This window comes from Haemaphysalis longicornis, unplaced genomic scaffold (assembly GCF_048455015.1).
Source record: "Haemaphysalis longicornis isolate Haplotype H1 unplaced genomic scaffold, Haemaphysalis longicornis Haplotype H1 scaffold_6, whole genome shotgun sequence".
NCBI classification, from domain to species: Eukaryota; Metazoa; Arthropoda; class Arachnida; order Ixodida; family Ixodidae; genus Haemaphysalis; species Haemaphysalis longicornis.
The window spans coordinates 187,732,363-187,750,705 of NW_027526407.1; the positions used below are offsets into that span (position 1 = coordinate 187,732,363).

The 18,343-nt window shown below is 45.3% G+C and overlaps 1 protein-coding gene across 1 annotated transcript in view; it reads right to left on the minus strand.

The window, feature by feature from the left end:
* LOC144141285 (AP-5 complex subunit mu-1-like) overlaps window positions 1-18,319 on the minus strand; it is a gene marked incomplete at its 3' end in the record, with an annotated part of 29,733 nt that extends 11,414 nt beyond the window's left edge. Inside the window, 7 exon segments of the mRNA XM_077672862.1 lie at window positions 4,337-4,417; window positions 6,302-6,430; window positions 10,044-10,122; window positions 12,533-12,606; window positions 14,023-14,124; window positions 17,315-17,423; window positions 18,035-18,319. Coding sequence (XP_077528988.1) covers window positions 4,337-4,417; window positions 6,302-6,430; window positions 10,044-10,122; window positions 12,533-12,606; window positions 14,023-14,124; window positions 17,315-17,423; window positions 18,035-18,102 — 642 coding nt within the window.
* Window positions 18,320-18,343: the final 24 nt, after the last annotated feature.

The window sequence follows — 18,343 nt, forward strand, 5'->3', positions numbered from 1 at the left end:
GCCCGTAAAGCCAAGTTACAGTGCTTTCAGCACAGGTTTCTTTTTGGGTGTTTAGAAAGAGGTTTTTCCCTCATTTGTGTAATCTAGTTATGATACCTTTCTACTTTACAAGTGTTTCTCCAGGTAGTTTTTTTTCCTTTTAGGGCTGTTTGAGCGATGTACTCTTTTTGTACATTTCAGAGGTCTTGTTCAATATTTTAGTTCGCTTCTGCAATTCTCATTCAATATTTTTGGACATTACTGTGGTTTTACTTTTTTTGAGTGGGCTCTGGTTCACTCCCTTTTTAGATGGGTGGTTCTGTCACCTTTGGGTACGTCTCAGCCTTCCCAAACCTAGCTCAGTAAAGGCCTGGCCGAACTAGCTGCGATAAGGATACATCTGTTATTTTGTTCTGCTATTGGGGTTGTATTGCCCATTTCAGGCTACTTCCGGCTATTGTTTATTTCAGCTACGATGGTTCTGCCTGCTTCTGCATCGTTTCACTTGGCTATCTCCAGTGGAAAATGCCTATATGTGGGGAGCAAATTCTGTCAAGCATGTTAGACTGTGACAGCCAGTATCCACATTTATGGCGGAGGAAAATTTCTGCTTTCCTGAAACGCTAGTAGCCTGTGAAGGTGATTCATAAAAAGCAGACTGCAAAGCTGCAGAGGTGAACAGAAGGACATTGAGATGCTGGCGGCAGAAACGCAGGGCTGAGGATATGGCTGGTGATTCAAATTTCCAGGAATTTATTTTTCAAAGTTTGGCCGGCAGTTGTCGGTGCAGAGCTCTCAACAAAGTGGTGTAACAGTTTGAAGAGGACGTCACTAAGTGTGTGAAATGTGGGCCCAGGAGAAAAAGCCGTGCATACGTCCCTTCTCTCTCACTTTTTGTTTTGTACGTGCTACGGCATATTTTTCAGTTTAAACATTCTGATTCTTTGGTATAGGTCTTCTTACAGCATTCTTTTTTATGCGATTTCACTGTCGGATAAATTAAGCGTAATTAATGCCGTTGAACACGGGGAAAAACAGGGCGACATCGCCAGAACTACAGGCCTGTCTAAGCAGACGGTCCGCTCTACCGTCAAGAACAAGGTCGCTGCCGATAAACGAGACTCCAGCGAGATTGAAAACAGCGCTATCGAATACGCAAAGTGGCGCACCCGGAGGCGAGTCTGCCCTCGTCAGTTTTTTTTTTATGTAATAAAAAACTCGGGTTCAGTGATGTTCGGTCTTTATTATTCCCACGCATGCATCGTTTCCGTTCCGTTCAGTGAAAAAGGGAAGAAATGCCTCAAGTAGGGGGGTTGGTTCCCGTCCATTGTGTGCAATCTGCCGGTAACAGTGCACAAGTCCAACTGGTCTGACTTTCGATTTCACAGCTGTCCGTCATCAGATTATTTCATAACAGCTGTTTCAATGACCAGACTAAAATCGTTAAAAATGTTGAAGCTGCCTTGGGGGAACATGAGGCAGCGATCCGATTTGTTTGACGAACGGTTTCGGGAAAACCTGCCTCGTCGTGAAGGGATTTAAAAAAGCCTAGCTAATTCTGATGGCCACAGCTGATGTTTTATAGCCAGTTAATAATTGCGCCTACTTTTACTCTTGCTTTATTTGCTCAGCTTATCATGCGTCTTTACACGCTTGACCGCATGCGCTAGGCCTTTTCCAAGTGCCGGTGCTAAGCTTTGGAAACGGTGTTTACGCGATTCTTTGCCCTCGCGCGAACACTGTGCAGAGGTGCTGCAGGCATGTAGAAAGAACAAAGTGTATGTACAGTTGAGTCCACTTATAACGATACCATTTATAACAATATAACGGATATAACGATGAACCGCTATGGCACCGTTCACTTTTGATTGCTTTCATTGGGAAAATAAACTGCTTATTACAAAGCTCCAGGGCCGCGATATCGGATATAACGATTGAATCGGGTTACAGCAAGCACCGAAAATGCGAGCTGCCGCCGGCTCTCCACGCCAGCCACGCCGACACCGTGCGCCGCGATGCGCCTCGCATCCCGTCCACCCCTCAGAAAACGAGTCAACTGCGCTGCTCACGAGGAGCGACAGGAGGGGAACAGTTGTCCTTCCAAACACCCCTCCCAATACCGCTGCTTTGCCTCCGTCCCCGTGCCTGCCGCTTTGAATTTGACTGGGTGCCTCTTCAACTACCTCCGTTTTTCCGCAGATCAAACGTCAGGGCCGATGTTTTGGAAATGTCTGAGTGCCTCACTGAAAAGGCGATCGTTGTGCGGATACGTGCTACGGACAGCGGTGGCAGTGACAACTCTGACGAACCGGTTGCACAGCCTACTCGGGTAGCACCTTCGCAGGAGGCCAAATGCATGATAGTCTCTCAGAGACTTCGTTTCAACCAAGGACCCTTCGCTCAGCTAGGTGAAGCACCTATAGATGCTCTTGAAAAAGATGTGCGCCAGCTTCATGTGCAGCAAACAAAGCTTACCAAGTATGGCTTCTTTTCCACAAATAGCCAGCTGTAAAACCTTGCTTGCCTGCAAATAAATTGTTTTGAGCTCGGTTACGGCTTTTCATTTAGCAAACCGCATATAACAATCATCGGCTGTAACGATGGGATTTCCTTGGCACTTGGATATTGTTATAAGTGGACTGGACTATACTATGTATATGCAATATCGGTCAAAGTACCCACTTCAGGGCTCATACCACCCCGCCCCCCCACCCCCCCCGGATACTGCATACTTCGGCTACAGCGGACGTTTTTTTCCGGATTAAGATGGTCCGTTGTAATGGGCGTAAGCTGTAATAAGACTTCATTGCCATAAACCCCACCTGGCAGAAAATGTGCCATGGAAGTGTGCTACAACCACGTCTCCTCCCTGCGTTCTTACTTATTGGCCACACAAGAAACACACTGCTGCAGGCTATGTCGACACAAGATGGCAAGAACAGAAGTGACTTCAATACTGCATTTGAGACAAACAATTACCAAGAGCACATTCACAAGATATGCACATAAATAGGCCCGGAAAACCTTGGGACCCAAATGCTGCACACTCTAAACTTTGACCTCATTCATGTGTTTATACAATTGTGATGAAGATTGTTTGTGTTTACTGGTGTGTGGCTGTCAAAGGGCAAAGAGTGTCCCCCTCCAAAGGAAAAGAAACTACCTATAAACTAACGCGGAGTGGGAATAAAACCAGCTGGGTAAAGTAAAAGTGTTTCAAATACAAAGAAGATGACTGGTGCATAGAACCAGGTTGTGACTAGGCGTGATAATAGACGAGGTGTAAAAATATGATCTCTCTCTCAAGAACTTAAAAACATGCCTAATGCAAAACACAGGGTCGTCAGCTACAAACATGGTAGGTGCAGAGGCATACGTTGTTTGTATAGCTGTAGGAAGTGTTCGTGTTGTGTTATGTCAAGTGCCTTGCACTGAATGAGGACGTGGATTATGGATAGCCCTTTCCACACCTCCTGCACAGGGGCCTTCACGATCCAGTGAGCAGGTGCGAGCTTCCACACAGTCAACTTGCCCTTAAGCCTTTTTTAAACCTTTTAAAAATTCCATGTTTCTCTCTCTCCCCCCCCCCCCCCCCCCCCCAAGAATAAAGAAAATAAAGTGGGGAACAATACCCACTCCAGCAAGGCTACGGCTGGTTTAAAGCCAACATAAAATAAATGAGCTAGAGGCCAATTTTTTGTCTTTTTTTATTAAGAAAAGCCAACTTGCAGGGTAAGAAAAAATTGCTTGCTTGTGTTACTTGCATCTAAGAAAGTGCCTCAGCCGTGGGCATGTCATTCTGCTCACCTGCTGCCACTCCTCAAATACTGGCTTGCTGAAATATTTGCTTCACAATGAGGGCACAAGTTACGCGGCTTTTGAGAAATTGGTACTCACACGTTAAACTTTAGACACCCTTAAGCCTTGGAGGCTCACTAAGAGGGTTAAACTTAAATTGAGGATGACTCAGCGCGCAACGAAACGGAAGATGATAGGTGTAACATGAAGGGACAAGAAGTGAGCGGAGTGTGTCAGGGAACAAACGCGTGTTAAGGACGCATTTGTAGAAATTAAGAAGAAGAAATGGACGTGGGCAGGGCATGCAATGCGTAGGCAAGATAACTGTTGGTCATTAAGGGTAACAGAGTGGATCCCTAGAGAGGGCAAGCATTGCAGGGGGCGGCACAAAGTTAGATGGGCAGATGAGATCAAGAAGTTTGCGGGGATAAAGTGGTCGCAGTTAGCACAGGTTCGGGGTAATTGGAGATCCATGGGAGAGGCCTTTGCCCTACAGTGGGCGTAGATAGGCTGGTGATGATGATGATGATGAAGGAGGCTGCCCTCAGCCACTGCTCACCTGGGTGGAGTGCACGGTCTCCTTGAGCTGCAGTCGGAGCACGGGCTTCCCGCGGTACGCCGTCGGCCGCCACGCAGGAACCTGCACAAGTGGGCAGAAACTAGCCGATTGCAAAGTGCAGGCGTAGAAGCCTTGTTACTATATTTACACTTGGTTGTGACAACTGCACGCATCTGTTTCGTTATTAGCCTCGTAAAAGACACCGAGTGCACGGAGAGCAATTGAACATGCAGCTTTTAGAGTGACGCTCTTCCATTCCTGCGCTTGTAGTGTTGGCGTAACTGAGCGAATGACCCATTGGCACCGGGGAGGATGAAACAGAGTGAGCACAGAGAGCAACTGAATGATGGAAGCCTGAGGAAGATAAACGAAGGAGACAATCGGAGCAGAGTGAGAAGAGAAGAAAGGAGGAGGAGAACATACTGCGATTCACACACTTGGTCTTGCTCAGGCTTTTGCGAAGCCAACTGCTTCAACATGGCCGCAACTATGGTCCCAATTGCAGAGCACACAGAGCAGAGGAAACACAGCATTGTGAGAGAGGGCATCAGTCTGAGGTGACTGCTCTGAAACATGCTCACGCATCACCAACATGCTCCCTTCCATGGTTGCCCGATTAGCGGGGCAGCCATGCAGCCCTGGGGTTACTGTGCAATGTGCTGCACAACACATCGTCCGTACCAGCCATGCTACTTACAGAGTTCTCTTAATTGCAATGCAATCTTTGCCTCAATTTATCGCAACATTAAAACTCCAGAACAACTGCAGTCGAATTTGCCGTGGTGGAGCGGTGGAATCATTACTGAATTTTTTGGGCAGTAATGTGAAGCCCCAATGTCACGTTTTGAGCAAATAAAGGAGAGACAATTGACGAATGTTTGCCCAGATGCAAGCTGTACTCCTGGCTCTACTTTTTGACCTGTTAATGTACACATACATAAATAAGATTTGCCGTTTGAGCACACGAAAGCAGAATATTCCTACATGACGACACGTGATCACAGGTTGGATACTTGGTTGAAATTGTTTGTTTGATAAAACAAAAAAACACGCGCATATGATCCTGCAATAGTGTTCACTCATCTCATCACTCTTGCATGTCTCCACGGACGTCATGAAACTTCGTTGCATAAGCCATTTTTATTTTAAAATCTTTGTGCAGTTCAACTACACTTGTAAGAATAATTACTGCCCCTCACTCTCAAATGCACTGTTGGCTTTTTGTGAAAAGGAAAACGCGAGCTTTGGCATTTCATTTCGTGCCGCTCCCACAGAAAGATGCACAACTGTTGCTGTTGGCTTAAACCTGCCTCCCCAGCGGTACTATGTGATAACGAAAAAACACTCCCCTGTCTTACCCATTAGAAAGTCAGCCCAGCAAGCTGTGTGACAGCAAAGTGAAGGGCAACTCCACGTACACACCCATACCATGTCTTGTGTACAGTTGACTGCATTAGTAGCAAACGAACTATCATGCCAAAAAGAGGCCACTTGTGGGTAAGTTCTGCACGCGTTACACGGGTCCTTTTATTTACCAGTCCTAAGCAGTACAGAGCAGTTTGCGGGCAGTGCAGAACTGCTCTTGCAATAAAAATAAATCTATATCCCCCCCCCCCCCCCCCCCCCGTTGCCGAGTAGTTCTGGGCAGCTGAAAAGGACAAATACAAGAGACCACAAGCATGTTGGATTAGTTCCTCCTATTTTTTTTAATAAAGACATGTAAGCTGCATTGTCCTTCTTGTTCTCCCATTTGTGTAATATTTTTGTTATTGCTGTTGTCGAGTTTCTTTTTTCTTCTAGTTATTACGATCACTTGTAAGCTGGCATGCCTCCCCAACACACACACACACACACACACACTTATGTAGTATGTAATGCCCGAGATTAGGGCCTTGATGCGTGAATAAATGACGATGTTCCCTCCCCCAGTTAGAAAGAACCAGAGAAGGAACAGGGGCGGCCGACCATGTGGGAGGGCTCCTCCATCATGGGCTCCCTGAGGATGTCCTGCACCACGCTGGGCTGGGTGAACTGCACCAGGCCAAAGGGGCAGGCCACCGACAGGAACTGCTCCAGGGGCTCCGCTCCAGAGGTCTGCACCACAAAGGGGGGAAATGACACTGACTCTTGGCCAGAGTGTCTCTACCACGTCTGCCACCACAAGAGCTCGTGGAATCACTAGTGATACAAACGACACCAGATACAGCCAACAAGAAAGTGGGCAACTGCACTCAATCTCTATGACACATCTTGAGGGCACAAAAACAATGGTGACATCTAGCCTCACCTTTTTGTGAACAAGCATCTCATGTGGGATCCAAAATATCAAAAATTGTGCATTTGACTTGGACAGTGACTGCGGCTTTGCTCTGAACTCAGAACGTGACCAGGTGAACTTCTGTCGAACCCTGGACTATGATAGACCAGAAGCCTGCAGGGCTTACTGCGCCACAGAAAATCGGAAACACAAGTGCACGTTACTTTGAGAAACTGTGGAACAGTGCTGCATACAGGAGAGTGGGGAAGCCGATTCTATACAGTCTGCATATAACCGACACATTGGGAATTGCAAGCCGTATCTCAGAAGCTTAGGTGAGTGCGTGATTACTGTTGAAGAACTGCGCACTCTCCAGCAGAGATTCTCACTAAATTTGGGGGGGGGACTCTGAACAGTGATCAGCCTGCCATCCCCTGCCATCCCCTGTTGACCCAAGGCTGCTACAGAAACTGACACAATTAATATCAGGGATTTAACACACCCAACCAACACCTGGCCTATGAGGCATGCTGTAATGGAGGGCTGTGGATTAATTTCAACCTTTTGGGGATCCTAAATGCGCATCAAAATCTCAGCATTTTACTTTCTGCTTCCATCATAAAAGGAGCCACTGAGGCCGGGATCAAAGCACATCCTTGGTCTCAGCAGCACAGTGCCTTAGCCAGTGAGCCACATTTGACTTTGCTGCCACCAAAGGCATTCACGTCCACGCATCTACAGTGAATGTTATGAGGTACCTGATTGCGTTTACAAGAGAATGAGGCCTCTCGGAACGTTGGAGACACATGTTATTAAGGCAGAGTGCCAGGCATGTTCCATTTCCGTCTTGTATTGTACAAAGGCTACAAAAATACTATTATTGCTACTGAGCCTTAATGCTTCTCTACAATACACGCCTCGCATGCTTTGCAGAGAAGCAGCATTCTTCTTGTCGGGGAAACAGAGTTTGTTCCCTCAGTGAAGAGCAGAGCCGTAGCTGGGAAGCTTTCTCAGAGGGGTTATGAATTATTGCGTTATTGAACAGTTATGCCAAAAGGAACACTAAGCCTTGCTTATGCACTGCCTGGAAAAAAATTTCGCAGAGCGTTTGAATGCCCAAACCCTGCCTCTGGCCATGTCCCTGGTGGGAAGCATGTACAGATGCTTTCAACTGCCACACAAGGGTCGAGTGTCAGTACATAAGCAGTTCTTATACCGTGTTTAACTGATCCCACTGACCATGCCTACAGAGTTTGAAAAATGTTTACCTGAAAAAACAACAATGGAGCATATTGCACAAAAGCACACTTAAAACCACCACGCAAATACCACGCTGTGGGAGTAACTAAAAGGAAATAAAGTTTGCTCCGCATGTTGAGCTAATGCAGTCCACTCATGCATGGAAAACTGCGTTTAAGCCAAGGATTAACTAAATTTTCATTGGCAAGAACTCTCAACATCAACTCGGGCAGCATCACACCGTAGGTTTCTGATCAACCCCCTCTCTCTTTTTCACAAATACAACCCAACTGCAACATTTTTAAACGTAAATACTGCATACGTTGGCATACAGAGAGTAGTCCATGAACATGACAAGCATTACGGCTTCATCGAAGCTGTCAGCAGTGACAAAATTTAGAAAGGCAGCTATGCAAAAACATAGCTGATAGCGAGATTTCCCTGTATAATCTGAACCACCCTTTTTATCATAGTAGCAACACAACAGCAAGGGCCACATTAGGTGAAGCTCAGAAGTAAATGAGAAAACTCTTTCATGGATGTAACACTATGGACAGAACACTTCCTCACAAGCATTGCACAATTGGGCTAGGTGCACCACAACTTAAAAGTCGCTTAACAGGGAGAAATGAAAATGAGAAAAACAAACCAAGGACTAGATTACCTAACTTTTGACCAGACCCTTTTTCAATACACCCCATCAATGTGATACTGCCTACGCCCAAACCTTAATCACCAATCAGAAGGCCAATCAGAAGGCCAATCACAACACTAAAACTGGCCATTTCAGACTTGTATTTCTTGCCACTGCCTGATTCACTTTCTGTGTTTTCGTCGCACTGAGTTAAGACCCATTAGTTTGTCATTGTAGATGAATTATATAAGGCTACCATTTCAGTGTTAGCAGTATGTAATGAACATGTACTCCTTTCCCTTTTTTTGTGGTTTCACTGTTTGTGTTGCGGGGCTTTCTCTGTTGCTCACAGTGGACTGACTTGGCTCTGGTTTATTTTGGATGAACGTTCACTGCAATGCTGAAAGGGCCGCAATGCCCACACTTTAGAAAAATATTTGGGAAAGATGTCTCGTTTAGTTATTTTTTATTCAGAATGTCAATCATGACAATCATCTGCACATTTCAGTGCAACACTCCTTTCTGAAAAACTGTGTGGGTTACTGGGAAGGAGTATAAATGCAGATTTAGGCAGCTGAGGAGAGCCGAAATCCTCAATCACAATTTAAAGTACACTTCATTTTTATCCATTATCAAAAAGACTAGACATTCCATCTGCACCATAAAAGACATCCTAGGGACTAGTGACACAAAAATGAATTTCTACCCTTACCTCAACTTTTCTTTTCTTTTTTCTTTTTTTGACTGACTGTGAGCATCACTGTTTAAAGGGATCTTTGAAAAGCTGCTTTACACACTGCTCTAACAGTCGCAACTGCACACTGTCACGTAGCCGAACACGACGCAGTTGTCTTGAAGGAAAACCAAGTTTATTGGAGCGAACTTGTGCTTCCCTAACAACTCAAAGAATGCACAGGCTGCGAAGAAACAGTCAATGCAGGCGAGTGTCGGCGAGTCTAGGGTGATGCCGTGGCGCATGCTCTGCGGGCATTTATGTCTCGGTGCGAGCGTTTCTCAAACAGTCGAATTGCATCCAGAACACTGTAGATCAAACAAGATTATTCTAGGCTGGTGACGTTAGTTCGAAACACTCTCCCTATCAGAGGAGATAACATGTGCAGCATAAAGAATGGAACACGTGCTTGACTTGGCCCACACATAACATAGATAACACAGGATGGCGCACCCAGGCGGCAAAATCAAAACATAAATAAACAAACCAAATGCATGCTTCGCGGCAATATCGGAACATCTTTTATAACTCTATTTAGACAGTCTGCTGGTCTGATTTCCCATCATTCCCAAGTTTAAATGAAAGCTCCAAGGTCCTTAAAAAGAAAAAAAGTATCCATTTACTATGTTGCCCTTTGCTTGATGTGAAATGTTACTAAAGACAAAAAAAAATGAACAAAAATTTCCTGGGGCTGGAATGCCAGTTTAATTTTTTTCCACTTCCAGGAAAAGGTCTTGCTATCAGACATTGCACATGCTAATGCAGTGACACAGCCCACTTTTTCTTTAATGATTAATAAAACAGAACAGCTTAGATTTTGTTTTAAAGATGCAGCACAACATACCGCAGTCAGAGAGGCAATGTTGTTCCCCAGGGCCTGTATGGCTGCCTGGACAATCAGCAGGGCAGCGGTCACTTCCGGCCTGCGTAATACCAAACGCAGGAGTGGGAAGCTCGGGCAAGTGCCAACCACCAGTACAACAGAATCGTGCAGCCATACTTTCACACACTTCGCAGGTTATTTGGGGAAAACAGTCGTTGATTTACAAAAGTTACGTGGGATGCCTACATCTTTCCAAGAATCTGAAGGCAAAAGACTAGTGAGTGTTGACCAGGGTGGCTTGAGGGTGAGCACACCATCACAATGCGAAAAGAAAACGACGAGGGCTCGGTTGGAACAATGCCAAGGAGATTTGCAATGCTACACAGCCACCTTCTTCTTACCCCTTACCTGCACATCACTGGTGCTTTGTGGGAAAGCCTGTCATTGCTAGTGGCAGAAGCAGGCGCATGTTTGCAGGGGTTGATCGCAAGCACTAAACGTGCGATACACATGGTGCCCCACTACCTGTCGCTCAATGCAAAGACTTGTATAAGTTGCGTGTGTTTTTTATCGGGGCATTCCTAGTTGTCAATGAGGTGTAATTTCATACACTCAAGTATACTGAAATGCCAGTTTTGACCAGCGGTTGCGCGATGAGGTGAACGATGACATGGTTCTTGATGTTTTTCGATACGTGGACGACTACCTGATTGTTCGAAGCAGGCGGGAGTCTGCGACCTACCATGAAAGTGTGGAGCAGGTTTTGGGGTCTTTTAGCAAGGTAGGAGGCAGCCTGAGTTTAACGCATGAGCTTCAGAAATGCCAGAGATTTTTAGACATAGACATCTGCACAGCAGAAAACCACACTTTCTGAATTTAGTGTCCTTGTTCTTTTTGGATCCGCTCATTTGAAAACCGTGAAGCGAGCAATTGCTATTTCATGCTTAGAGTGTGCCCTCACCAAATCATGCGTTCACTGCATGCAGGCCACTTTCGATGCCCAGGTGTCATGAGTTGAGGAAGCAGCTATCCTCGCAATCTACTGTCACTTGTGTCTGAGTCGCTGCTCAAGAAAATGGAGCACTGGCACTCGAATCGTTGGGTGAGCAGTGAAAAGAAAAAGCGACCCGGGGTAGTGCCCTATATGCACAAAGTGCCCTATATGCACGAGAACTGCGTTAAGCGCATTTCATCCAAAAAAAGAAAATACAGTGCAGGCTGTATCAATGAACCATTGCTATCACTGTTTTCGAATGAGTACCGGTTTCTAGACAACATGTGTAAACAGATGTGATTGTTGTCTTCAGCAGTGGCTACTTCATTTTTATCGCATCTTTTTAGATCTCTTATTTTTTGGTGTATGTTTGTGTGTTTGCAGACAAGCTACTTATGCCCTCTCTTTCCTTGGAATAAATCAGTTGTTAGTAGTGCATCTGTCTCGTCATTCTTTGTTTTTGCTGTCGTGGTTTTTAAAAGTGCTCTTTTTCTTGAAGCGAAATAACTACCCTTGTGCATTTCCTAATCTCTAAATATATTTTGAAAATATTCGAGTCGAGCGAGAATTGAATATTGCATTATTCACTTTGAAAGGCCAAAGAGCCATCCTACAATAAATAAAGACACTTCATTCATTCATTCAGTACAAAGTTTTGAATCTTTGCCCACCCCCAGGAGTTGACATCTTTTACTGGAGCGAAAATGTCCTTTAAAGTGGAGTTCATTGCACCAGGGTTTGGCTGTATTCAGTTGCCCTATTCAACCTCCCTTTGGGATGGTAATACATGCTCACCATAAAGGCTTTACATTCCCATGTATTGTAGGTGAAGGAGAAAAAAGTGGTGCCGTACGCATCGTACTGTGTAACGATTCTCTTCCCCTGCATGAGTGCGATAGTGTATATGCTCTACTGCAACAACAGCACAGAGGAGAATTGGCAACTGTTATCACTAGAATTCTGATTCTCCGGTCAAAAGACGCAAACGCAAGCTGGTGATAACCAGGAATGTAATCTGGTCAGCACAAAACAACCTTAAAACCCCTAACTCCACTAAGACAAAACTGTGGACTCATTTTGCAAGACACGAGAGAGAGTTCTGTGTTGGCAATAATACCTAGATTGCATCGCTTCCCCGGAATCCTGGATTCATGGGTGACTAGGGTGGGGTAAATTGGCTTTTCATTTGATCTCGAAAACATCAGTCTCAGGGAGACTAGGAGAAAACAAAATTAAGTGTTCTTGCAATATGTGAGCCCCAATAAGTGAGAGAGTTCTCAAGCAGCTCAAATCAGTTTTGTACACTTTGCACTAACAAAACCTTCCAGTGGTGAGTGTGTCTCAGCCCAGATGCCAGATTCCCAAAGTAATGTGACAGCGGATTAAAAGAGGTGATAATAAACGCAAACAGCACAATGCACACACACAAAAAAGACGGACTCGTTGCAACTAGTAGCGCACTCTTTCAACTACCACTAAAGGCACTTGTTGGTGGTTGAGTGGTGGTAGTACTTACAGCGACAGCAGGTCTAGCCGTTCTTCCGCATGAGGTGACGACATCAGGGGCAGGCAGCCAAAGTACAGGCCTTGCTGCAACATTTGGGCCACTGTTATTTCTAAAGAACAGAAGAAAGCTGGTTTACTTTAATTCATCCTCTCCGCAGCACACAAATAGGTCACCAAGAGGTCAAATCTAGCTAATCAAGTGCACTCTTCTCTTTTTTTTCCTTAGTGGCTTTGTTCATATTTTTTTTTTTGTTCTCCTTTTCTGAGAGGGGTGTCCAAGTTCGCAAGCCACACAGGCCAAGGGCTAGGCAGTGATATGGGTCCTGCTCGGCTTACTGTAAAGTGCGGAGCCCAGTGAAGCTTTATGCACTGCTCCACACTCCATCCAAAGACAAATGAGACTGCCTTTCTACAACCATGGTCACCTGCATGGGCTGTGCACGGAAGATGCGTCATCACTAATTGCCCTCACTCTCAACTTCTGAGGACTTTGCACGCAAGAGCATTCCTCACTCTTTTTGTGAATGGCTTGGTGCTGCACACACATGCACAAACCTCTACATGTCTTCGGCAAGCATCCTCTATCCTCACCATTTACCATCTTATCATTCTGCTGTGACCACCTATATCACTCGCTTGGAGACGCTTAAACCTCCTTATCTATTTATTTATTTATTTATTTATTTACACAATACCTACAGCACGTGACACATTACAGTGGGGTGCTATTACAAACAAAACAGCATAGCTAGGTAAGGTGACGTCATTTCTGCAGCCATTGAAACGTCAAACAAAAAACAGAAAACGGAAAAGTGCTTAAATCACACACATAAGGAGATATTATTGCAATGCTATGACAACATTGAAAAGAAAGCACCATCGTTCTCTGTACTAACAACATGATGAAGTAAATGGGTTCCGGTTGCTAGTGGTTTTGAGGGAAAAAAAAGACGTTACTGCTTCAATGTTACCTCTTGCAATGAAAGAAAATATAATGATATTCTTTTGTTAAAGTCGCAATGACTGCATTCCTTTTGTTACAAACCACCGATAGCAACAACAACTTACATGCATTTTTGAAATTAGTAGAAAAACACTTGGACCAAACACAAACAAGTTGGATGCATCTGTTTTGAATTACTTCCTGAGCTTACCATAGCAAGGCTTTCACACTTTTTGCATATCTGACATGTCTTCATGTTTTTTTTTAATGAAATCTCTGTACTTCAACTCAGCTACCCCATGAGAAATGTGCTAATGTTCGCCTGCTGTTGGCATTGGGCATGCACTGGAAAAAGCAACCCAAGTGTAATCTATAAAACCGCTCAATTAAGTTTCTTTTGTCGACAAACGGATGTACGTATTTGACTATTTTTCCCTTTGCAATAATGCTTATTGGATTGGCAGTATGTACAAACAAACAAACAAACAAACAAATAAATAAATCCACCAAAACAAAGTGTGGAGGCTTTGTCAGGGAGACCCTGGCATGCCCTTCACCTCCTTGATGAAGACGAAGGGCCACAGGGCCCCCTCAGCCGTGGACAGCTCCAGGGCAGGCAGCTGCAGTGGCTGGTCCACACGCTCCCGCCAGCCACGAAGCTGCATGGTGAAGGGAGAGGACGGCAGCTAGGGCACCCGCTCAGCCACTTCAGCCCCCACTCTACATGCTGTGCAACTTGCCCTCGCAACATGAACGTGCAAAAGCACGCTCTCAACCCTATTTCAGGCTCTTGGTGGCTACGGACTCTGCTCAATTTGGCACAGAAGAATCCCCCTCACATGCACACTGATGCGCGAGCTGCAGTAAAACCTGGTTACAAGAGACACTCAAGGGAGCCAAAAAACGTGTCTCTTGTAACCAAGGTCTCTTGTATGCAATTTTGCTGCTAACATGGCGAATGTAGGAGAATCAACCAAACTGTTCTCATTCAAATGTCTCTTATAACCAAGTGTCTCTCGTAAGGAGGTTTTACTGTACTGCCACAACAAGGCAGGGGTCTTCACGTGGGGTCGAAACCGGAACAACACGAGCCTCACGCTCTGTTCAAGGCACGGCGTGTCTTGCACCCCTGACGCCACTCACTGCACTTCAGTCGAAGCAACAGGCAGTGAGGAGGTCATCCGGTTCACTTGCAACTCTCAGTCAGCTTACCACTGATTACTAAACTTAATGGGAGAACAAAAGTGGGAGAGGGAAGCTCTAGCACTTGCAATTTTTCCACCTGTGTGCACGCGTCTTAACAGCAGAGCAGTTTAAGCTTGAGCTTGATCCGGTGGCGTCAGCAAAAAAATATATATACAAAAAAAAAGGCGCACACGGTGCCCCCGGGTGAGGGGGGACAGCACAAAAGCAGCACACATTAACAAAGAGCGCAGAGGGCATGCGCTAGCCTCCCAGCAGGGCTGAACTCGAGTTGGGCCCAGCTTCCAGCAATGCCGAAAGGTAGCCTCGCAGCTGGGCTCAACTTTACTCGGGGAACGCGCAGCATAAAATAAGGGCAACCTAGCTTCTTCCCCCTGGGATACACTGTCAGTGTGGTGGGGAAACAATTACAACAGCCTTGTAAAACCCGGCTAACTTGGCCTCGCACTTCAACACTTAGCCTGGTGTTGCAAGGACACCGCAAAGCCTGCCAAAACTTAGCAACACCACAAGAAGCTTTGTCGACACCCAGCTCAACTGTTTATGCAACCTTGCACCAATATAGCAAGCTGCATCAATTTCTTTTTTTTTTTTTCACTGCAGTTCACAACACGCAATTACATCCCAAACTTGCCAAATTTTACACAAAGCTCTATTTCCACTCAACAGGTCCGCTTTCTCATTATTTGCAGTTCCTGGAGCCATGAAGAGAAAATACAACTTCGTTTAATTTGAAAGAACTAGGATTCAGTATCTCACTCAGCTCCATTGCAGCCACAAAAGATGTTTTTTTAACGAAAAAAAAAGCAAGAAGTATTTAAAAACTTTCAAATTTTGCGCCACAGTGACGTGTTACGAGCAAGAATGACGTCGTACGGGCCAACAATAAAACAATTTTCAGTGCGTTAACTGCACGTTAGCATTCGAGTGATGCGGTGAAATGGAACTAGAGGCCCCATTACAGACGTCCAGTCATGTGTCGTCGCGACCAGTCAGTTAGGCGGCCGCCAATCGCACAAACAAGGTTCAGTGACGTCGTAGAAAAGTTGCGGGAAATTGGCTAGGGGGTCGCGACTGCTTCGCGCGTTTTCTTCAATATCTCCGTTATTTGCTCGAAGATTGCGATGATATTGGTGTCATTGTTATCGGGACTAAGCAGTCTTTCTAATAAACCCAACTTGTATTTTGTCTTCATGGCTCCTTTAACATGGGAGGTGTCAGTGTTCGTTGTTTCCATGATTTCAGGCCACAAAATCATTACGACAAATTGCTGTGGTCAGTGCACTTGTAAAACTTAGTGCTTGGTCCTTGACCTTCCACAAAGGTTGCCAAATATGGCAAGTAAACAAGCTGTGGTACTTGTCTTGCACAAGTAACACATAACCAGCCTTCCCAAATGCTCCTGCATGCACTGTTAACTAATTAAATCAGAGGCAGCCTTTTTTTATCATGACACGAGAATGACAATTACAATGCTCACTGTTAATGCCTCCAGCTAAATTCAGGTCTACTCAAGTTCACAGTATATACGTATCGCACTAAGTAAACTGTACATTTTCGTCAGGACAGTCAACAAACTGTAAGGAGACCGAAAAAGAGCACGCAAAAACAGTGATTGAGCATGATCTCATAAATTAAATTGTTCTTAAACTGAAATGAGAGCAGTTATTTTCCAATCCAGTCCCAAACAATTAGATATGCTTCAGGAAAACATCAGTAACAAAAAAAAACATACGCACAACCTTTTCCATTTCATTCCCATGTTCCTCTCAACTTCACCACTAAATGTCCACAATGCACACTACCCGTTCGCCCAACACTCAAGGTTGTGTTCATTTATAATTTCCCAGTGACTGCAGTAAAGAACAATAAAAAAGTAGCTACCATAAAAAAAAGGGGGGGGGGGGGGAGCTTTCTTGCTGCACAGTCCAGTGTTTGACGGAATAGCATCTGGTCAAGTGAAAGCAATGATACAATGAAGCAATGATCAAGTGTGTGCAATGATACAACATAGGCCACTGACCAAGTCGAAAAAGCCATTTGACGTTTAGATACCCCTGAGGGTACCTTGTTTACAGTGACAGCATACAGCTGCATACAAGCATCCCAGAACTGCACAGACATTGGCAGAAAATTGCACAACCTTTATTTCTCGTACAGCAATTTCCATTTGCAATTTGCACACGTTTCCTTGCATAATTTTGTTTCGTTCTGCATTTGCGTATTGAACACTGGTCTCTGGTTATACTGGTTGGTTAACTCGGTCTACTAAAGCTTCGACAGAGACAGTGAGTACAGGAAACTACATGGCTGAAGGATAGAAGTGAAACCTGATGTGCCATCTGCTCAAAGTTCAGCCACACACACCAAAGAAAGGGGGAGCGTAAACTTCGGGAGTCATGCGTTGTGTTCCCGTGTTCATGTGTTCCCGTGTGGCATGCCAGGTGGAACTTCGTGAGTATAGTTTCTCTCCTGACATAATCCTCGAAGCTACAATGCTGTGAAAGTCAAAGCTGGGTTCTGTCAAGCTCTCAAAATGACAAGCACCTTACACATGCCCCTTTCGTGTGATTACACTGCACTGATCAGAAAAAAAAGAACACTTTCAAGAGCCCAGGGAGGGGTCAGAGCCCCTGTCAAGCTCACCTCATTGTCATCCAGGCAGCTGGCCAGGGCAGCAGCTAGGGCCTTGTGTGGAGGCAGCGGCACGTACCCTGGCAGGCGCTGCGCTCGCTTCTCACACGTCGGGAAGCGCCTGCGTGGCAGCCAGAACGTTTTTTGTGCGCCAAACAACGAACGGAGTACCACAACTTGCGCCGTTAAATAATACGGCCGTAGCAACAGCCTTCAAGTACTTTCTGGCAGGGCAGAACAGTCACGCAAACTTGGAGAGGCTGTACGTACGTGGTTAGAGCTGTCAGAAAGCTGTTGTGCACTAAACAGTAATGGGCACGGAATGCACAAATGTACGAGGAAAGCTCCCGTAAAATAGTTTCACAGGCTGCATTTGGTTACCTACAGGAGTTAAGGTGCAATTTTATCGAATAACGAACGAGGACCACGAGTTTAGACGATGTTTCACTTATTGACAGCCTTCAGATTTTTAACGCGAAACGATCGAATCTGCCAGTAACGACGCTCGGTGCGACAAATGTAATTTCCCTGAAGAAGTAATGGGCGCATATTTCATGTAGGATTATTTTAATCGTCCTTATTTTAAGGCAGTTCTGCTTTACCGTTCATGCTGACAGCTGAGTTACTGCTAATAATTTCTGGGTGAAGCATCAACGCGACCGAACATGGTAAGTGTTTTTGACAAAGCAATACGTGCACCCTCGGACAGCACGGCGATCTTCGTTCCCTCACCTGTAATAAACAGTGCTGGCGGCATCCTTGTGTGGTATGCTGATAATGCACAACGCCCGAATACTCATGATGGGCAACTCGCAACGTCAACGTAACGCTTCGTTAAATATATTAGGTAGACTGTAGCTAGGGTAGCCTAAACCACCGCCGTCTACAAGGTAGTGTTGTCACTGCATATTGTTACTTTACTGAGTTACTCGCGCGGGGAAAGTGGGTGGTGTCGTAGAGCTTTATCAGATTCATTACTTTGTGCGCAATGGGCGCAGCCATATTGACTTCTGTATTGGCTTGGCTAGAAAACCATCTACA